Genomic DNA, 22,807 nt, shown 5'->3' with positions numbered 1-22,807 from the left:
GTGAGGAGGAAATGTGAGTAAATGAGGGGGAGTGAGAAGAGGTGGAGAGTGAGGAGCAGAGACAAGAGGTGGGGAGCGAGGAGGAGGTGGAGAGTGGGGGAGTGAGAGGAGATAGGGAGTGTGTGAATGAGAGAAGGTGGGGAGAGAGGGGGAATGAGAACTGAGCCAGGAGGGGAGAGGAAGTGAGAGAAGGTAGGGAGTGAGGTGGAGTAAGAGAGGAGGTGGGGAGTAAGAGAGGAGGAAGGGAGTGTAGGAGTGAGTAGTAGGTAAGTGGTGAAGGTGAATGGGGTGTAGGTGAGTGGGATGTGCAAGAGTGGGGAGTGGATGAGTGGACTGTAGGTAATTGAGGTGTAGTAGGGTGTAGGTGAGTGGGGTATAAGTGAGTGGGGTGTAGATGATTGAGGTGTAGCTGTGTGGGGTGTAGGTGAGTGAGATGTAGGTGATTGAGGTGTAGGTGAGTGGGGTTTAGGTGAGTGGGGTTTAGGTGAGTGGGGTTTAGGTGAGTGGGGTTTAGGTGAGTGGGGTGTAGATGAGTGAAATGTAGGTAATTGAGGAGTAGGTGACTGAGGTGTAAGTGAATGGGGTGTAGGTGAGTGAGGTGCAGGAAAGTGGGGTATAAGTGAGTAGAGTGTATTTAATTGAGGTATAGGTGAGTGGGGTCCAAGTGAGGTGTAGGTGATTGAGGTATAGGTGAGTGTGGTATGTGAGTGGGATGTAGGTGATTGAGGTTTTGGTGAGTGGGGTATAGGTGAATGGAGTGTAGGTAATTGAGGTATAGGTGACTGAGGTGCAGGTGAGTCAGATATAGATGATTGAGGTGTGGGTGGGTGGGGTATAAGTGAGTGGGGTGTAGCTGTGGGAGGTGTAGGTGACTAGGGTGTCAGTGTTGCCATGTAGGTGAGTGCGGTATAAGAGAGTTGGGTGTAGCTGTGTGAGGTGTACGTGAGTGGGCTGGAGGTGATTGACGTGCTGGTGAGTGGGGTGCAGGTGATTGAAGTGTGGGTGAGTGGGATGTAAGTGATTGAGGTGTATGTGAGTGGGGTATAAGTGAGTTTAGTGTAGGTTATTGGGGTGTAGATGTGTGAAGTGTAGGTGATTGACGTGTAGGTGAGTGGAGTATAGGTGATTGACAGGTAGCTGTGTGAGGTGTAGGTGAGTGGGGTTTAAGTGAGTTTTGTGTAGGTGATTGGGGTTTAGATGTGTGAGGTGTAGGTGAGTGGGCTATAGGTGATTGAGGTGTAGGTGAGTGGGATGTATATGTTTGAGGTGTGGATGAATGGGGTACGAGTGGGGTGTAGCTGTGTGAGGTGTAGGTGAGTGGGCTGTAGGTGATTGAGATTTTGCTGAGTTGGGTATGTTAGTGAGGCTATAGATGTTTGAGGTGTAGCTGTGTGAGTTGTACATGAGTGGAGTATAAGTGAGTGGGATGTAGGTATTTGAGGTATGGTTGAATGGGGTGTAGGTGATTGATGTGTAGGTGAGTGCAGTATAATTAAGTAGGGACTAGGTGTTTGAGGTCTAGCTGTGTGAGATGTAGATGAGTGGGGTATAAGTGATTGAAGTGTAGGTGAGTGGAGTATAGTTCATTGAGGGATAGCTGTGTAAGGTGTAGGTGAGTGGAGGGTAGGTGATTGAGGTGTAGGTGAGTGTGGTGTAGTTGATTGAGGTGTAGGTGAGTGGGGTATGAGTGGGGTGTAGCTGTGTGAGGTGTAGGTGAGTGGGCTGTAGGTGATTGAGGTTTTGCTGAGTTGGGTATAAGTTAGTGAGGCTATAGGTGTTTGAGTTGTAGCTGTGTGAGTTGTAGATGAGTGGGGTATAAGTGAGTGGGGTGCAAGTGATTGAAGTGTAGGTGAGTATGGTATAAGTTACTGGGGTGTATGTGATTGTGGAGTAGCTGTGTGAGGTGTAGGTGAGTGGCGTATAAGTGAGTGGGGTGAAGCTGAGTGAAGTGTAGGTGAGTAGGCTGTATGTGATTAAGGTGTAGGTGATTGGGCTATATGTGTGTTGGGTGTAGGTGATTGAGGTGTAAGTGAGTATGGTATAAGTGATTGGGGTGTATGTGATTGATGTGTAGGTGAGTGCGGTACAATTGAGTGGGGAGTAGGTGTTTGAGGTCTTGCTGTGTGAGGTGTAGGTGAGTGGGCTATCGGTGATTGAGGGGTAGGTGAGTGGGGTATAGGTGATTAAGGTGTATGTAAGTGAGGTGTAGGTGTTTGAGGTGTAGCTGTGAGGTGTAGGTGCGTGGGGTGTAGATGATTGAGGTGTAGGTGAGAGTAGCTGTGTGAGGTGTAGGTGATTGAAGTGTAAGTGAGTGGGGTATAAGTGAGTGGGATGTAGGTGATTGAGGTATAGGTGAGTGGGCTGTAGGTGATTGAGGTGCAGGTGAATGGGGTATAAATGAGTGAGTTTAGTGTAGGTGATTGGGGTATAGATGTGTGAGGTGTAGGTGAGTGGGCTATAGGTGATTGAGGTTTTGGTGAGTGGAGTATAGGTGTAGGTGATTGAGGTGTAGGTGAGTATGGTATAAGTGATTGGAGTGTATATGATTGTGGTGTAGCTGTGTGGGGTGTAGGTGAGTTGGGTATGTGATTGGGCTGTAGGTGATTGAGGTGTAGGTGTGTGTAGCTTTGTGTGTAGCTGTGTAAGGTGTAGATGATTGAAGTGTAGGTGAGTGGGGTGTAGGTGAGTGGGCTCTAGGTATTAATGTGTAGGTGAGTGGGGTCTGAGTGGTGTTTAGGTGATTGAGGTGTAGCTGTGTGAGGTATGGGTGAGTGGGGTCTAGGTGATTCAGATGTAGCTGTGTGATGTTTAGGTGAGTGGGCTGTAGGTGATTGAGGTATAGGTGAATGGGCTATAAATGAGTTGGGTGTAGGTGATTGAGGTGTAGCTGAGAGAGGTGTAGATGATTGAGGTGTAGGTGAGTGTAACTGTGAGGTGTAGGTGATTGAAGTGTAGGTGAGTGGGCTATTAGTGAGTGTGGTGTAGATGATTGGGGTGTAGGTGATTGAGGTGTTGCTGTGTGGGATGTAGTTGATTCAGGTATAGGTTAGTGGGGTGTAGGTTATTGAGGTGCAGCTGTGTGAGGTGTACATGATTGAGGTGTAGGTGAGTGGGGTGTAGGTGACTGAAGTGTAGGTGAGTGGCATATTGAGGTGATTGAGGTATAGGTGAGTGGGCTGTAGGTGATTGAGGTGCAGGTGAATGGGGTATAAATGAGTGGGGTGTAGGTGATTGAGGTGTAGGTGAGTGGGGTATAAGTGAGTGGGGTGTAGGTGAGTGGGGTATTGAGGTGATTGAGGTGTAGGTGAGTGGGGTATAAGTGAGTGGGGTGTAGGTTAGTGGGGTATTGAGGTGAGTGAGGAGCTGGTGAGTGGGGTATAAGTGAGTGGGGTGTAGGTGAGTGGGGTATTGAGGTGATTGAGGTGTAGGTGAGTGGGGTATAAGTGAGTGGGGTGTAGGTTAGTGGGGTATTGAGGTGAGTGAGGAGCTGGTGAGTGGGGTATAAGTGAGTGGGGTGTAGGTGAGTGGGGTATTGAGGTGATTGAGGTGTAGGTGAGTGGGGTATAAGTGAGTGGGGTGTAGGTGAGTGGGGTATTGAGGTGATTGAGGTGTAGGTGAGTGGGGTATAAGTGAGTGGGGTGTAGGTGAGTGGGGTATTGAGGTGATTGAGGTGTAGGTGAGTGGGGTATAAGTGAGTGGGGTGTAGGTTAGTGGGGTATTGAGGTGAGTGAGGAGCTGGTGAGTGGGGTATAAGTGAGTGGGGTGTAGGTGAGTGGGGTATTGAGGTGATTGAGGTGTAGGTGAGTGGGGTATAAGTGAGTGGGGTGTAGGTTAGTGGGGTATTGAGGTGAGTGAGGAGCTGGTGAGTGATTGTTCCTGTGCTTCACTGACACACTAAAAGCAGCCACAGGGTGAGTGTGGGAAGACTGAATGACACTGGAACAAACAGGATTGGTGGATGGTTGGATGTGTAATAGTGTGTAGCCTGGCTCTCATCTCATCCTTTCTGACTGGCTGAATGAAGTCCCGTCCGCCAGCAGCCTCAGACACAACCTCAACGGGCTCCCACCACCCTCAGCCATCGAAAATGCAATGTTCCCAGATGAATGAAAGGCGGCGGTCTTTCCTGATTACAACTCCCTCTCGCCAGCCTCCCTCCCTCCCTCCCTCCCTCCACAGCCTAGAATCCCCTCCTTAAAAAACACGCCAGGCACCCACGTCATTGCAGACCAAACTTAAACCCGCGAGAGGCTGCACAAAATGTTTTACTGACCTGATGGTTTTCGACGTTTCAACTTCAGCCCTGTATAAAGATAAAATCAACAATTAATATCTTGAAGAAGTGGTCCAAATTCCTACCCCAATCCTTCCCATCCCCCAATGCAACAGAAAGATGTACAAGACCGAGTGACCAGAACAGAGCGCAGGAAGGAGAAATAGAAGCAGGAGTTGGTTAGCCATTTCGTTCTTCTGACACTGAATTAATTCACAATTGACCCTTTTACCCCAATCAGCAACTTTGCTGATATAACCTGGTGAGATGCTGTAAGCAGTGGGGCAAATGTAAGGTCTGAGACTGTTAAGGGATTGAGGAGTGAAAGGACAAGCAGATGGGTGCAGTTAGGGCCCACTTCAGCAAAGCGATTGCAGAGTTTGGGGCATAGAGCTAAATCCTGCTCCTGTGGCCTCCCTCACAGACCCTTCCCAACTCATCGAGCCCCATTTGCCTGCATCCGGACCACACCTCACTGAACCTTCCTTATCCAGATCACTGACTGAATCTCTTTTAATTGTCCCCGCATCTACCACTTCCTCTGCTAGCTCGTTCCACACCCTCACCACCCTCTGTGGGAACAAAATGTCCATCTGGCCTGTCGAGCCTGCTTCGCCATTCAATGAGATCATGACTGATCTGATGACAGGCTCATCTCCACCTACCTGCCTTTTCCCCATATCCCTTAATTCCCCTACGATGTAAAAATCTATACAACCTTGTCTTAAATATGTTTACTGAGGTCTCCTCCACTGCTTCAATGGGTAGCGAATTCCACAGATTTACCATCATCTGGGAAAAGCAGTTCCTTCTCATCTCCGTCCTAAATCTACTCCCCTGAATCTTGAGGCTATGTCCCTTAGTTCTGGACTCCCCCACCAATGGGAACAACTTACCCACCTCTATCTGATCCACACCTTTCATCATTTTATACATTTCTATCAGATCCACTTTCATTCTTATAAATCCAAGCAAGTGCAGTCCCAGACGTCTCAATCTCTCCTCATAGGCCAACCCCCTCATCCCTGGAATCAACCTGGTGAATCTCCTCTCCAAAGCCAGAACATCCTTCCTCATGTCAGGAGACCCGGACTGCACGTGCTTCTCCAGATGTGGCCTCACCAGGACCATGTACAGTTTCAGCAGAACCTCCCAGCCCCAAATTCAATTTCTTCAGGCCAACATGTGCACCTGCAAACCAACCCTTTGCGATTCATGCACCAGCTCTCCCAAGTCCTTCTGCACAGCAGCAGGCTGCAATTTTCCTTGAAAACTCTCACCACAAACCTATGCCCCTAGGTTTTTGACTCCCGTAACCTGGGAAAAAGTCAATAACTATTTACTCTATAATATACCCCTCATGATGTTATCCGCTCAGCCTCCTGTGGTCCAGGGGGAAAAATCCCAGCTGACCCAGTTTCTTATTGTATCTCAATACTCCAGCCTCCCTGTCCACATTATTTTCATGGGGAGTGAGTGAGCTGCGGGGATTGTGAAAGGTGAGTGGGGCGTAAGGGCAGGATCAGCAAACACCAGGGGAGATCTGTACAAAGTGAAGGGAGGGAAGTTTAGGGGAGACATCAGGGGTAATTTTTTTTTTTTTTTTTTTTTTTACACAGAGTTGTGGGGGCCTGGAATGCCTTGCCAGGGGATGGTGGTGGAGGCTGGAACATTAGGGGCATTTAATAGACACTTAGACAGGCCCACAGATAGAAGAAAAATAGAGGGTTAGAGGGTAGGAAGAGTTTATTTTTGGTAGGAATATATGGGTCAGCATAACATCAAGGGCCAAAGGGCCTGTACTATGCTTCAAAGTTCTGCCTGTACTATGCTTCAAAGTTCTGCTGCTCTAACTACACACGAGCTTTTGACGGCTCTTGGCCTGTACTAGTTAGAATTTAGGAGAATGGGAGGAAATCTCATTGAAACATTTTGAATGTTGAAAAGTGTGGACAGAGTAGATGTAGAAAGGTTGTTTCCCCACGGTGGGAGAGAATTGAAGGATATCCTTTTCAAACAGAGATGCAGAGGAGTTTCTTCAGCCAGTGGGGGGGGGGGGGGGGGGGGGGGTCAATCTGTAGCATTTTTTTGCCACAGGTGGTTGTGGAGGCCAGGTCATTGGGTGTACTTAAGGCAAAGGTCCTTGATTAGCCAGGCCATCAAAGGATATGGGGAGAAGGCCGAGTGAGAGGATGGATCAGTTCGTAATTGAATGGCAGGTCAGACCTATTTCTACTGCTATGTCTTCTGGTCTCATAACATTGAACTAAAGATTCAAATCTCCAAATGAGGCACGGTCAGGTGGGAAGGCCTGTTTGGCTGACCCCAATGAGGGGTTCGGAAGCATTCGAATCTGGGGATTATACTGCTCTCCCATTTCCTGGCCCCTTCAGGGCAGACAATCAGCACCTCTCAGCCCGCAGTACAAAAATTAAAATGCATTCTTTGCTCCTCTCTCTCTCTCTCTCTCTCACTTGCCCCTTTTGTCTCCACACCCTAACTCCCAGCCCCCCATGCTTCCAGACCTCCTCTCTCACCCCTTTCCCTTTCTTTTCTTCCCCTCACTCATTGCCTTCTCTCTCCCTCACATTCTGTCCCTTTTCTCGCCTTTCATTTACTCCTTTCCCCCTCTATACGAGCCCCTCAGAGTCGTGCCCTTCCTTCACTAACCTCTCCTCTCCCCTCCTCCATCTCTTGTTCGTATCTGTTGCTCTCGTTCACCACCCCCTCACTATCTCTCTCTCTCCCTCTCTCATAATTTCTCCATATCTATCTTTACTCTGTTTCCATGGTTCTCTGTTGCCATGGGTATCACTCTCTCTCTCTCTCTCTCTCTCCTTCCACCTGCATCCTCCTCTCTCTGGAATCTCATTTCACCAATTTTATTGCTCTTTACCACACACCACTTTTCTCTGACAGCCTCTCTCCCTATCTCGCCTGGTTCTCCAGATCTCTCTATCCCTCTCAAGACACATCTTTTTTTTCTCTGGAGTAAAACATGAAAGTCCATAAACATCGCGGTTGAAGTAAAAAACACAACGCTGGAGAAACTCAGCAGGTCAAACAGTTTACTTTATATAGCAAAGATAAAGATCCAGAACCAATGTGTCGGTCTTGAGCTTTTCAAGGTACGGCCTTCATACCTGCTCGTCCGAAAAGCTGGTTATAGTTCTTTATCTTTGCTCTTTGTACTCTTTTCCTTCATCTTGACCTTCCCCACCTGAATCTTCCTTCCCCATCTAAACCCACTATCTCCAGTCTCTGTTTCTCTTTTCCCTTTTCTTCATTCCACTGCCTCTCTGCAGATTCTCTCTCTCCCCTCCCTTTCCTTCTCCATTTCTAGTACTCTCCATTTCTCTCTCCCTCTCTGTTTCTCTCCTCCCCTTTTTACTGCCACCCCTCTCCACAGGCAGAGCGAGCAAAACCACCCCTTGGGCAAGGTGCCTGGATGACCATGTATTATCAGTGAGGAGGCAGAGAGACAACGCAGAGACTAGTTAACCCTAATTATCTCATCAACGCTCCAATGACACTGCAATGCTTCCTGCTGAATGTTCTGCTTTAGAAAGCTTCCATCCCACCACTGCAGATGAACATTGATTCTTAATAGCTGCAAATGCTTTACATCAAGAGACAAGACTGACCCCTGACCCTCCATTGGAAAATTCTGAAGCTCTTTTACGTAACCGCTCTTTCACTATGCACAATAGAACATAGAACAGTACAGGCCCTTCAGCCCTCAATGTTGTGCTGACCTACCAAAAATTAATACTACCCTGTAACCCTCTATTTTTCTTCTATCCATGTACCTGTCTAAGAGTCTCTTAAATGCGCTCAATGTTTCAGCCTCCATCACCACCCCTGGAAAGGCATTCCAGGACCCTCCCCCCCCCACCCACTACAACTCAGTGTAAAAAAAAAAATACCCCTAACATCTCCCCTAAACTTCCCTCCCTTCACTTTGTACAGACGTCCTCTGGTGTTTACTATTTCTGCTCTGGGAAACAGGCGCTGGCCGTCCACCCTATCTATGCCTCTCAGAATAGAGGAGACCTCTATTGTCCCCTCTCATCCTTCTTCATTCCAAATGGAAAAGTCTTCTACTCATGCTTATTCACTCCAGATAGAGAAGTCCCAGCTCTGCTAATCTTTCCCCATAAGACATTTACCAATCCAATCTCCTATGCACCCTTTTCATAGCTCCCACATCCTTCCTGTAATGAGGTGACCAGAACTGAACACAATCCTCAGCAAGTGTTGTCTCACCGGAGACTTGTAGAATTGTAACATGACCTCTTGACTCTTGAACTCAATCCCCCAACTAATGAAGCCCCAGCAACCACATGCTTTCTTAACTATCCCATCAACCTGTGCATTGACCTTGAGGGATGTGTGGATTTGGACCCCAAGGTCCCTCTGTTCATCCACACTGTTAAGTAACCGATCATTAACCCTGTACTCAGCCTTCTGGTTAGTCCTTCCAAAATGCATCATCTCACACTGATCCGGATTGAATTCCATCCACTACTTTTCCGCCCGACTGTGATCCTGTCTATATGCAGTTGTAACTCACAAAATGGATGCCAATCAATTTCTCCAGATCCCAGACCCCCAATGGGCAGCAAGATCCCATAGGTAGCAATGTGGTTGAGAGGGTAAGTGCTGTCTTCAGGACACCGAGAACTCACCCACCTCTCTTCCTGTATTTGGGCATTCATCCAGATCTGAATCCTGGCTCTGTCCCCAACAGCACAGGTGGGACCCACTGCCACTACACAGACTTCAAGATGGTGGCTCATTCCATATTCCTCTGACTCTGGTCCAGATTCCAGAGAATGAGTAAGATTCAGTAAAATCCCTATCCATAATTCAAGTCTATTTACTGTCATCTGATTGCACAAGTACAACCCGACAAAACAGCATTCTCCAGTCCTCGGTGCAAAACACGCAGACACACAACCAGACATAACACACATACAGACAAACAATACATATGCAGGACAAGCATTCATTGATACAAATAAATTTTGTTTCATGAGTCTCAGAGGGTTAGCGTGAGCAGTTCCTTTGGTCGTTCAGCGTTCTCACTGCCCGTGGGAAGAAGCTGTTCCTCAGCCTGGTGGTGCTGTCTCAGATACTCCTGGATCTCTTCCCCGACAGGAGCAGCTGAAAGATGCTGTGTGTGTGTGAGGTGGAAGGGATCTTCAATGATTTTGTGCGCCCTCTTCAGAAAACCAGCAAAGAATTCGAGCAACCAACCAGCAAAAATATTGTAGAAAATAAATAGGTAAAAAAAAAACGAAGTTTAAAATTGGCGCCCCTAGCAGTCAGTTTGCTAATCCTCACAACATGCAATCTTGAATTGTTATGAATGAGGGCAATTCATGTCATTTGAACAGCTGAGGAATATGTATGATTTGTTGAATAAAACCTTCTACTTTCTTCAGTTAAGATCTTTCTTAAGGGATATTTTAGGATCATCTATGACCCTGCTCATATATAGTGAATGGGAGATTCTAATTTGAAAGGGGAGTATGCATGTTTAATTCTATGATTTATCTCCTATTCCAAAGTGAGGGCCTGAAGTCGGGCTTATATAAGGCAAGGGAAAGGTGGGAGATGGACTTGGGGACAACAATACATGAGCAGTGCTGGGCAGACCTGTGTCAGGACAGCATGACAGCTGTTATTAATGCCAGGTCCAGGTTGGTGTGTTATAATTTCCTGCATCAACTGTACCTCACACCACAAAAAAATTACATCAATCCAAACCAGAAATCTGAGAAATGTGTTATAGATGTGGTGTGGAGATTGGAACCTTTATCCATTCAACCTGGCTGTGTACAAAGGTGAGATCCTTCTGGGAGGACCTGGGGAACATTCTGGAAAAAATGACAAAAGGTGGATTTTCCACAGGATCCGGAATTGTACCTTCTGGGAGTCATTGGAGATGTGAGTTTTAAACTGTCCAGATACCAAATTCAGTTTGTGAAGGTTGCCTTGTCGGTAGCCAGGAAGTGTATAGTGGTCATGTGGTACTCCGACTCTTAGTTAAATTTCACACGATGGAATACGGAGATACAAAGTTATATCTCCCCGGTGCAAATCACATACAATTTAAGGAAGAAATAGGACACATTCATTAGGGTATCTGCAGCATACAGGTATGCAGATATAGTTACACCCTTTCCAATAAAAGAAAGGTAAATATTTGTACTAATAGTGGAACGATTGAGATAAATGAAGTGGGTCATGGTGCAGATGACGTGCCCTTGTTTTGTATCCTTTCAATTTTATTTTATGTTTCTCTGGGTCTATATCTGGTTCCTTTAAGGGTCGGTGATGCAATAGATTTTTGGTTCTTTGTGTTTGTTTAATTTGCATCATTTTTCCCTTGTGGTATTAGGGAATGGAAGGGAAGGGAAAGAGGTGGGCAGAAGGGAAAATGTACTCTGAATGTTTGAGAAGATGATATTGTTGTTTTGGATTTGTGTGAGCCTCAGAAAATCAAAAATAAAATATTTTTTTTTAAAAATCGCACAATCTCAAGCAACTGGCAAATGTGCTTATCCAGCATCTACCAATCACCATAGGTGCCGGATACCGGGTTTTTTTTACTGTAAATGGAATTCCCAACTTCTCTACTCCAGTTTATTGCACTTCCCATTGTTCTTGCGATCTCTCGGCTTGGCAAAAAGAAGTGAACGAGTGGGTAAGGGACAGGGAACCATTCAGCTGCAAGTCATCAGCAGAGCTCCACATTCCAAGGCCAACGAGACAATCTCAGATTCTGTAGCGGCATCAAGTCATTCACCAGATGCACATCTCATCACGACCCAAGCCCATCCAGGCATTGATGTGGCTGATCATGAGCTGCCAATCTCAGATTTCAATGCTTCATTTCCTGGGAATGAGCAGGTTGCCCTTCAGCCCTTCTAGTCTGTCCCGATCCATTTTTCTGCCTAGACCACTGACCTGCATCCAGTCCAGAGCCCACCATCCCCCTCCCATCTATATACCTGTCCAAATTCTTCTTAAATGTTAAAATTGAGCCCGCATTTAACATCTCAGCTTGTTCCACACTCTCACCACTCTCTATGTGATGAAGTTCCCCCTCATATTCCCCTTTCACCCTTAACCCATGTCCTCTGGTTTGTAAATCGCTGACCCTCAGTGGAAAAAGCCTTCCGACATTTACTCTGTCTGTCCCCCTCATAATTTTAAAAACCTCTATCAAATCTCTCCTCATTCTTCTACGCTCCAGGGAATAAAGGCAGTTTAACCTTTCCCTATAACTCAATTCCTGAAGTCCAAGCAACATTTGAGAAAACCTTTTCTGCATTCTTTCTATCTTATTGTAGTTAAGTGACCAAAACTGCAACCAATTCTCCAAATTTGACCTCACAAATGTCTTGTACAACTTTACCATAACATCCCAACTCCTGTACTCAATACTTAGATTTATGAAGGCCAATATGCCAAAAGCTCTCTTTACAAGGTTCACGAGAATGTTGACAGGATGTCAGGGTTTGAGTGACAGAAAGGTTGAGCAGCCTGGGGCTTTTTTTCTCTGGACCGTAGAAGATTGAGGGGGGATTTCATGGAGGTGTTCAAGATTTTAAAAGGGACAGAGAGAGTCAACGTGGATAGGCTTTTTCAATTAAGAGTGGGGGATATTCAAACCAGAGGCCATGGTTTGAGATTGCAGGGGGAAAATTAAGAGGGGAAATTTCTTCACGCAAAGGTGGTTGGGATGTGGAATAAACTTCCAGCAGAGGTGGTTGAAGCAAGGAGGTTATTTACATTTAAGGAAAGACTGGATAATTACATGGAGGGGAGAGGACTGGAGGGGGTATGGACCAGGTGCTAGTCAGTGGGATGAGGAGGGTGGGGATTTGTTCTGGCATGGACTCGTAGGGCCAAACTGGCCTGTTCTGTGCTGTATATGGTGATATGGACAACCCTGTCCACCTGTGATGTCATTTTCAGGGAATTATGTATCTGTATTCCCAGATCCCTCAGTTCTACTGCACTCCTCAGCAGTGTTTGTTCCTCCATAATGCAACACCTAACACTTGTCTGCATTAAATTCCATGTGTCATTTTGCAAGAAGAGAGCTCCTGTTTACTGGAACTTTGGAGCAGATCCCATCAGCATTGAGATGGGGGTGGAGAGGAATTGGAGTTGGACACTTGAGAGTCTGTAGCCCCAGGTTGGAGAGTCCAGAACTGGGAGCAACATTTCAGGATGAGGGATTGGCTGATTCAGAGGTGAGAATGAATTTCCTGGGACTATGTGGAATTCCTGCCCCTCATGGCTTGTGGACACCATCAAGTTATTGAGAAGACAACCCAACATGACTGTGGTGAAATGGAAATTCTAAAACGAAAGGGGAATGTGCGCAAATTTATCTTTAAAATATATTACACATTCCAAAGTAATGGCCCTAAATTTCCGGGCTTACACAGGTCGACGGAGAGATGGGAGTCGATTTTGGATACAATGATCAATGAAGAGTGGTGGCAAGACCTGTGTCTGGACAGCATGACTGGAGACACCTGCCAGATACAGGTTGGTGCAGTACAATTTCTTGTATCTCACACCACAAAAATTACATCAATCAAAGGCAGAAAATGCAGAAATGTGCTTTAGTTGTGGTGTGGAGATTGAAATTTTTGTCCACTCCAACTGGTTAGGTACAAGGGTGAGATCCTTCTGTGAAGAACTGGGGGACATTCTGAAAAACAAAAACTACAAAAGTGGATTTTGGGGATGTGAGTTTTAATCCCCTTTCACACTTGCAAGTAGTCCCAGAAATTAACGGCTAATTGGCCTTCTGAAATGTCAAGTGTGAAAACAAGAAAGCAGAAATGGATAAGAAGGAAAGGTGATGATGAGGAAACGGAAAGGGAATATAAACAAAGTAAGAAATGGCTACGTTGAACTATATGACTTTAAATATTAACGGAATACATAACCAAATCAAAAGGAAGAAACTGCTAAATTTACTGAAAAAAGAAAAAAATTGATATAGCAAGAAACACATTTAACTGAAATGGAGCATAAGAAATTAAAGAGAGATTAGGTAGGACATGTAACAGCAGCGTCATATAATTCAAAAGCAAGAGGAGTAGCTATATTAATCAGTAAAAATGTACCAATTAAAATAGAAGAGGAAATAATAGATCCAGCAGGGAGATATGTAATGATAAAATGTCAGATATATTCGGAGTTTTAGAATCTACTCAATGTATATTCACCTAACGAAGAAGATCAAAAGTTTATGCAAGATATTTTTTGAAGATAGCAGACACGCAAGGGAACATATTAATAGAAGGGGATTTCAACCTTAATTTGGATTCAAATATGGATAAAACTGGGAAAAAAATTAACAGAAAGAACAAAGTAACCAAATTTATAATTAAATCGATGCAAGAAATGCAACTTTTAGATATATGGAGGAAACAACACCCAAAGGAAAAGGAATATTCATATTATTCGGGTAGACATAAAAAATACTCAAGAATAGATCTATTTCTGTTATCAGTTCGTATGCAAGATAGAGTAAGAAAAACAGAATATAAAGCTAGAATATTATCAGACCATTCACCCTTGATATTGACAATAGAGTTAGAGGACATCCCTCCAAGAATGTATAGATGGAGATTAAACTCCATGCTACTTAAAAGGCAGGATTTTAGAGAATTCATTGAACGACAAATTAAAATGTACTTTGAAATAAATACAGAATCAGTGAAAGATAAGTTTATACTAGGGGACGCAATAAAAGCGTTCATCAGAGGGCAAATAATAAGTTATGTAACCAAGATGAAGAAGGACTACAATCAGGAAACAGAGCAGTTGGAAAGGGAAATAGCAAATATAGAAAAAGAATTAGCAATGAAGGAAGACACAACTAAAAGAAGATAAAAAAATAAAATATGAAACACTACAAACATATAAGGTGGAGAAGAACATAATGAAGACAAAACAGAAATATTATGAACTAGGAGAAAAAAAACGCACAAAATTCTAGCATGGCAGCTTAAGACAGAACAAGCTAAGAAAATGGTATTGGCATCAAGGAAAAAAGACAAACAAATCACATATAACCCAATGGAGATCAAGGAAAACTTTAGAGAATTCTATGAACAATTATACCAAACAGAAAACGAAGGGAAAGAAGACAAAATAGATGAATTTTTAACTAAAATTGAACTACCAAAATTACAAATAGAGGAACAAAATAAATTAACAGAACCATTTGAAATAGTAGAAATACAAGAGATAATGAAAAAACTACCAAATAATAAAACACCAGGAGAGGATGGATTCCCAATAGAATTCTATAAAACATTTAAAGATGTATTAATTCCTCCCCTCCTGGAAGTAATTAACCAGATTGACAAAACACAAAGCTTACCAGATTCATGTAAAACAGCAATAATTACAGTAATACCAAAGCAAGGGAAAGATCCACTCGCACCAGCGTCATATAGACCAATATCATTACTTAACACAGATTATAAGATAATAGCTAAACTATTAGCAAACAGATTAGCAGATTATGTATCTAAAATGGTAAATCTAGACCAAACTGGATTTATTAAAAAAAGACGGACAACAGACAATATTTGTAAATTTATTAACTTAATTCATGCAGTAGAAGGGAGTAAAGCGCCAAGATTAGCAGTTGCTTTAGACGCAGAGAAGGCCTTTGACAGAGTAGAATGGAATTATTTATTCAAAGTATTGCAAAAATTCAGTTTACCAGAGAAGTATATTAATTGGATTAAAGCATTATATAAGGGGCCATTGGCGAAAGTGACAGTAAATGGATATATATCAAAGCAATTTAATTTAAGCAGATCAACAAGGCAGGGATGCCCACTATCACCCTTATTGTTCGCGTTAGCTATAGAACCACTAGCAGAACTGATAAGAAATGAAAATAAAATAAAAGGGATAAAAATAAAAGACAAGGAATATAAAATCAGTTTATTTGCAGATGATGTTATAGTATACTTAACAGAACCAGAATTATAAATAAAAGAATTACATAAGAAATTGAAGGAATATGGAGAAGTGTCGACATACAAGATTAACGCAAATAAAAGTGAAGCAATGCCAATGAATAATGCGGATTTCTCAAAATTTAAGAAGGAATCACCATTCAGATGGCAAATGCAAGCAATAAGATACCTAAGTATACAAATAAATAAAAACCTCGGCCATCTATATAAACTCAATTATTATCCACTAATGAAAAAATTACAGGACCATTTAGAGCATTGGAAAGATTTACCACTAACACTAATAGGAAGGATAAACTGTATTAAAATGAACATTTTCCCAAGGATACAATACCTATTTCAGGCATTGCCAATACACTTGACAGAGAAATTCTTCAAGGAGTTAAAGAAAATAATAAGGAAATTTTTATGGAAAGGGGGGAAACCGAGGATAGCACTAGATAAATTAACAGAATGGTATAAACAAGGAGGCTTACAACTGCCAAACTTTAAAAATTATTATAGAGCCGCACAATTAAGATACCTATCAGATTTTTATCAAACAAGGGAAAAGCCAGACTGGACTAGATTAGAACTAGATAAAATAGGGGAGAAGATACCTGAACATATATTATATAAATGGGATGAAAACAAATCAAATGAAAACAACGTAGGAGTTCTCCAGTATTACATCATCTGCTCAATATTTGGAAAAAGATTCATGAAGAAAGGAATAAAACAAATTACCAATTACCAAAACTAATACTGACGCAAAATCAGTTAATCCCTTTTACAATAGATAACCTTTCCTTTAGAGAATGGGAGAAAAAAGGGATCAAAAGAATAGAAAATTGTTTTTCTGGAAATAGATTATTATCCTTTGAACAAATGAAGGATAAATATAATATAACTCAAGATACAGTGTTGGCATATTACCAACTGAGATCCTACTTGATGGACAAATTAGGAAGCAGTCTGAGGTTACCAGAGGGAAGTAATTTTGAATATGTGATTACAGATACAATGATAATCAAAAAATTTATAACAAACATGTATATTAAACTACAAGAAAAGGAGAATGAGGAAACAAATAGTAAAACTAAACAAAAATGGGAACAAGATCTAAGCATAAAGATAAAGAAAGAAACATGGGGGAAGCTATGCTCCGGAACCATGAGAAATACAATAAACACGAGGTTACGTATGATACAATATAACTGGATACACAGGCTATACATTACACCTCAAAAGTTAAATAAATGGGACCCAACAGTATCTGACAGATGTTTTCGTTGTAAAAAAGAAATGGGAACAACAATTCATGCAATCTGGACATGTGAGAAAGTAGAAAAATTTTGGGAAGATCTAAACCAGATATTAAATAAAATTACAGAAAACAATATACCAAAAAACTCAGAGATCTTCCTCCTAAGTAACCTAAAAAACAAAGAATTTGGACTTGATTTGGGTGGTGGACAAAAAAGATTTGTTAAGATAGCTCTAGCCGTAGCAAAAAAATTTATTATGTCAACCTGGAAATTAGAAGATCATTTGAGAATACAACAATGGTATATAGAAATGAATAAATGTATTCCATTAGAAAAAATAACATATAATTTAAGAAATAATATTGAAATATTTGAACAAATATGGGAGCCATACATGATACACAATAGAGAAAACCTACCGGGGACATCTACCACCTAAAATAACGAAAGGAGAAGGAAATGAAAAGAATTGACTCAGTGGAATTTCTTGTTTATTTTTATTGAATAACAACATTGTTTGACTGGTTTAATGTATCTTAGATTTTGTACTTTAAATGAATGGGGGGGAGGTAGGGAGGGTGGGATGGGAGGAGGGAGGTGGGGGGGAGAAAATGACACTATATATTTGAAAAGGAAAATGTATGCATCTTGGTCAATGTGGTTTATGGTGTGAAAAATAAAAAAAATTTAAAAAAAAGAAGTGTCAGGTGTGAAAGGAAAATCTTCTCGACGGCAATATCAGATGGCGTCATCTCATGCTGGGGATTGATGGCCTCGACTCCTAGTACAATCCCAGCATCTGCAGATGCCAGCATTGCAATCAGGCAAGTGTAGAATGGGCAACTGAATTGTGGGATTGAAATGGCCCAAGTTTTTGCATGAATGCAGGAATGTGAAGGAAGAAAAGATTAAAATGAAGGTATAAATTTTGCCGTGGGAAAGTCACAGTGGAAGAGAGAGGAAATAAATAGCAATAGTGGACAATTTTTAAACAGGTTGGAAAAGTTGGTAGTTCTATAACGCACAATTTATAAAGACCATGGGAAAAAGCAATGGCAGATCTGACTTCCCAGAATGCCGTGCGACAGAGAAACCCCCTCCATGAGTGCTCCGTCCATGCAGCTGTGCACACAGCTCTCTCTCTGCCACATAGAATTCTGGGAGCAGGTCCACCATCGATTTTTCCCACAGTATTTATAAATTGTACATGACAGCACTACCAATTTTCCCACACTGTATAGATTGTGCGCGATAGCACTACCAACTTTCCCATGCTGTTTAAAAATTATCCGTTATTGTTATTCATTGTTAGTACTTTCCCATGGTCCCTTATAAAGGTTTATATAGGTTGGCACAATAACAACAGGGGTTGAAGGGATCATACTGTGCACTACATAAAGCTTAATTATGCTATAATTAGGCATAATTAATTTTGTTCAAATATAAGATCATAATACATTGATCAAGATTTAGGGCGGGTCCCCCATCACTTGCTGCATCATGACGTCACCGGAAGAAGGTAGGACAGTCGTAACACCAAGGATGGCTCCTTGCAAGTGTGAACATGTGCAGTATCCCAGTTAGGAGTGGTCAAGTGTGAAAAGCCAAACCTCATTCCTATCCCAGGACAATGAACGGCCAATTTAGTGGGATGCAAATGTGACAGGGGCTCTTGACTATCCAAATACCAAATTCATTTCATGAAGGTTGCCTTGGCAGTAGCCAGGAAGTGTATAATGGTTATGTGGAAGTCCAACTCTCAATTAAGTATCACACAATGGAATACTGAAATGCAGAGTTGCATTCCCTTGGAGAAAATCACATACAATTTAAGGAGGAAATCTGACACGTTTGTTAGAGTGTGGCAACCTAGTGGAAATACATTGGTATGCAGATTTGACTATTCCCTTCACCCCCTTCAAATTAGGGGTACTGTAAAAATCCGACCCAGCAGGGAAATGAGTGGGATTAAGGAAGTGGAACATGACACAGATGATGGGCTTTTCTAGTTTTGTTTATAGTTCTTTTTTTAATTCCTTACCTTTGTTATTTAGTCACCCCGTTTGTGTTTATTTTCCTAGGCTTTTTCTTAGGTTTCTGTAAGGGTCGTTGACCCCACTAGTATCTGTATAATTTATCTGACCTTATGTAATGGGTTGAGGGGGTGAGGAGGGGGAATATATATATTATACAAGTGTTGAAGGGGATTGTTTGTTTGAATTTTTAAGAGTCGATGAAAATAAAAAAAAATTTAAAGTCTGGTTCTCTAGCTATTGTTGGGACAAGATAGGAGTTTGTTACACAGTCTCTAGTGGCTAATTGTGGGGGGGGGGGGTGAATGGACAGATAGGTTTGAGCTCATGCTCCCAGGCAACACCCTCCTGTGGGGGAAAAAAATGCCATTCCTCTCTCTGTATCCCTCACCCAACACCCCCCCAACCTTCCATCCCTGGCTCGTTTACAATTCAGGTCCATGTGCTGCCCCTGTCACCTCCCCTAAATCTCTCCCACTGTCTCACAGACACCCTTTCTCTCACTTCCCATTCCTCTTTCACCCTCTCTCAATCCTTTGCCCTCTATTTTCCCATCTCCCTCTCATTCCCACCCATTTGTTCAGACCTAGATGAAGGGCTCAAGGTCAAAACATTGGTTCTGTACCTTTATCTTTTCTGAGTTTCTCCAGTGTTGTGTTTTTACTTCAACCAGTGTCAGCACTTTTGTGTTTTATTCCTGCATCTTGCACTTTCCATCACTCTGTCCCAGTCTTCTGTCCCTCCTATCCTGTAACCTCTCCCTCCCTACTGCTCCCATCTCTCCTTTTCTCACCCATTTTGCCATCTCACTCCCTACTTTCTCTCCCACTTTCCTTCCCTCCATTCCACATCCCTCTCCTATTCCACCCAACTTTCTCACTTGTCTCTCTGAAGATGCTTTCCCCATTCCTCCCCCTCTCTCCTCATTCCTCCCCTCGCTCTCACACTCTCCTTCACTACATTTGACCAGGTCCGCCATGAGAGACTTGTTCAGAAAGTCATGAGCCATGAGATCCATAGAACCTTGGCTCTCTGGATTCAGAATTGACTTGTAGGAATAATAATAATATAGTTGGGAAGGATTCTGCCTGGAAGTCGGTGACCAGTGAGAGTTCTGCAGGGATCTGTTCTGGGACTCCCTGTTCTTTGTGATTTTTATAAATGACCTGGTTGAAGAGGCGAAAGGATGGGTCACTAAGATTGTGGATTATATGAAGGTTGGAGGAGTTGTGGATGGAACTGAGGGTTGTCGAATGTTACAAGAGGATATCGACAGGATGCAGAGTCGGGCATAAAAATGCCAGATGGAGTTCAATCCGGATAAGTGTGAGGAGATGCATTTTGGAAAGACAAACCAGAAGGCTGAGTACAGAGTTAATGGTCAGTTGCTTAATAGTGGGGTCCAAATCCATACATCCTTCAAGATCGCCGTGTAGGTTGATGGGATCATTAAGAAGGCCTGTGGGCTTCTGGGCTTCATTAATAGGGGGATTGAGTTCAAGAGTCGAGAAGTCATGTTGTAACCCTACAAATCTCTGGTGAGACCACATTTGGAGTATTGTGTTCAGTTCTGGTCACCTCATTATAGGAAGGATGTGGAAGCTATGAAGAGGGTGCAGAGGAGATTTACCAGGATGTTGCCTGGATAAGTCTTGTGAGGTAAGATTAGCAGAGCTGGGACTTTACTCTCTGGAGTGAAAAAGGATGAGAAGAAGACTTAATAGAGGTCCAAAAGAGGCATAGATAAGGTGGATAGCCAGCGCCTGTTTCCCAGGGCAGAAGTAGCAAACACCAGAGGACATCTGTACAAAGAGAAGGGAGAGAAGTTTAGGGGAGACGTCAAGGGTAAGTTTTTTTTACATAGATAGTTGTGGGTGCTGGAATGCCTTGCCTGGGGTGGTGGTGGAGGCTGGAACATTGCAGGAATTTAAGAGACTCTGAGCACAAGAATGGAAGAAAAATAGAGGGTAGGGAGGGTTCAGTACTTTTTTTGGAATATATCGGTCGGCACAACATCAAGGGCCAAAGGGCCTGTCCTGTGCTGTAGTGTTCTATGATCTATGTCTCTCCCTCCCCTTCCCTCTTTCTCTCTCTCTGCCAGATTTGACAGCTGGCAGCACAGTTGAGGATTGAGCATGTGAAGCTCCTGTAATGAGAATAGGCCTGACATAGCCTATCAGGCAGGATTGCACCGTGTCCTCTTCTGTGGAGGGAAATTGATGAAAGAGACAACCTACAACAGCCCTCCTGAGCACCCCTTTGGGGTGGTCGAGGGCTGAGCTGGTTCTCTGAGGGAGGGTGAAGGGAAGAGACAGAAGGCAGAGTCTACACTCCCCCCCCCCCCCCCCCCCCCCATAGTAGGACTGATCCAAGAAATCTCTCTTCTGCTGCTGGGAGTGCCAGTCTGTGCACAGCATGATCCCAGGTTTCGTGACCTGGGTCAGGATATTTCTGTAAAACTGAGCTCAGGAATCAATGGATAAACATGACCAAAGTTTCAGAACTCATGAGGAGTGCAGAGCGGTGGATTAATGTCTTAGTGTTTCCCAGAAATGCAATTTTCCTCCGCACCGCCCCTCACACAGAGCAGTGCTCCCTCATGCTGGCCCCACCACTTAGCTTCATTTTCACAGCGCAGTGTCGAGGTTTTAGAGGAGAGAGAGCTGGACTTCCTGCGGTGGGTTTCAAAACCAGCTCTCTGACTCAGTGCTAACAACTAAGCTGCAACAACAAATGTGAGAGAGAGAGAGAGAGAGAGAGGGGGGGGCAGAGGGAGGGGCAGAGAGAGAGGGAAGGACAGAGAGAGAGGAAGACAGAGGGAGGGACAAAGAGAGGGAGGGAGAGTGGAGAGAGAAAGCGAGATGGAGGGAGAGGGAAGGAGTGAGAGGGTGAGAGAGGGATTGAGGGTGAGATTGAGAGAGAAAGAGAAAATAAGGGAGAACAAGAGAAAAAGAGGAGAAAAAATAAGAGCATGAGAGGAGAGAGAACGAGAGAGAAAACAAGAGAGAGCGAATGAAGAGGAAACAGGGATCATGCATTATTGTTTATTGCAAATAAATTAGCAGGAAGGTTCTGCTTTTGTTTTGGAAGTCATTGTTGAAAGAGGAAGGACAAGTGGGGATTGAGAGGGGTAAGCAGGGAAAGGGGAGAGGCAGAGAGAGAGAAGGGAAGAAAGAAGTATGGGAAAATATAGAAAATGTATAACCTCCCAACATTAATTGCCTTTGCAACAAACAACAGCGTTTCTGTTAGTTTTAGGGTCTTCGATGTGAGATGATCACTGTATCTCTCGCCACAGCTACTGCCTGACCACACTGAGCGTTTCCATCATTCTCTTGTTTTTATTCCTGTCAGCTCATTCCACTCACTGAGAAAACCTGACACCTCCACCCCCCCCCCCCCCACCCCGCCCCCCCAACCAGTGCCTGGCTCCAAGGTCGTGACTGCATTTGAGAGGATACTGAGGAAATTCACCTGCATATTGGCTAGGATATTTTAGAGGAGAGATTCATAGGCTGGGTTTGCTTTATGGAGTGGAGGAGGCTGAGGGGCATCCTGATGAAGAGATACAAATGGACTCAAAACTGAAGATATGGGAATCAAGGCTACCAGCCGCCATCATGCCAACTTTCTACAGGAGCTCTATTAAGAGCGTCCTGACCAGCTTCATCACAGTGCGGTACGGTTGCTGCAGAGAAATGGATGAGAGGTCAATCCACAGTATCAAAAGAGCGGCAGAGAGGATAACTGGATTCTCCCTCTCCCCCACCTCGATGTAATCTACCGGGATCGTTGTCTGAAGAGGGTGGGCAAAATCATTGAGGACCCCTTCCACCCTGCACACAGCATCGTTCAGCTGCTCCCGTCAGGAAAGAGGTAAAGAGTATCAGAGCCAGCACCACCAGGCTGAGGAACAGCTTCTCCCCATGGGCAGTGAGAACGCTGAACAACCAAAGGGACTGCTCACACTGACCCTCCGAGACTCACATATTCACGCACCACCTCCAAAGCCAGTACATCTGTCCTCATGTAAGGAGACCAGAACTGCATGCATTACTCCAGATGTGGTTTCAACAGGACCTTTTACAGTTACAGTAGAACCTCCCTGCTCCTAAATTCAATCCCTCCAGCAATGGTCCACAATCCATTTTCCTTCTCAACAGCCTGCTGCACCTGCAAACCAACATTTTGTGATTCATGCACAAGCACTCCCAAGTCCTT

The 22,807-nt window shown here is 43.6% G+C and overlaps 1 protein-coding gene across 1 annotated transcript in view; it reads right to left on the bottom strand.

The window, feature by feature from the left end:
* LOC138759190 (IQ motif and SEC7 domain-containing protein 3-like) overlaps window positions 1-22,807 on the bottom strand; it is a 63,357-nt gene that overhangs the window by 20,053 nt on the left and 20,497 nt on the right. Inside the window, exon 2 of the mRNA XM_069929246.1 lies at window positions 4,274-4,303. Within this exon, the coding sequence (XP_069785347.1) occupies window positions 4,274-4,303 (30 nt within the window). The remainder of the gene's footprint in view (window positions 1-4,273; window positions 4,304-22,807) is intronic.

The sequence above is a fragment of the Narcine bancroftii genome, chromosome 3 (genome assembly GCF_036971445.1).
Source record: "Narcine bancroftii isolate sNarBan1 chromosome 3, sNarBan1.hap1, whole genome shotgun sequence".
Taxonomy (NCBI): Eukaryota; Metazoa; Chordata; class Chondrichthyes; order Torpediniformes; family Narcinidae; genus Narcine; species Narcine bancroftii.
The sequence above is the reverse complement of the archived record's forward strand: the minus strand, read 5'-3'. Positions and strand labels throughout refer to the sequence as shown.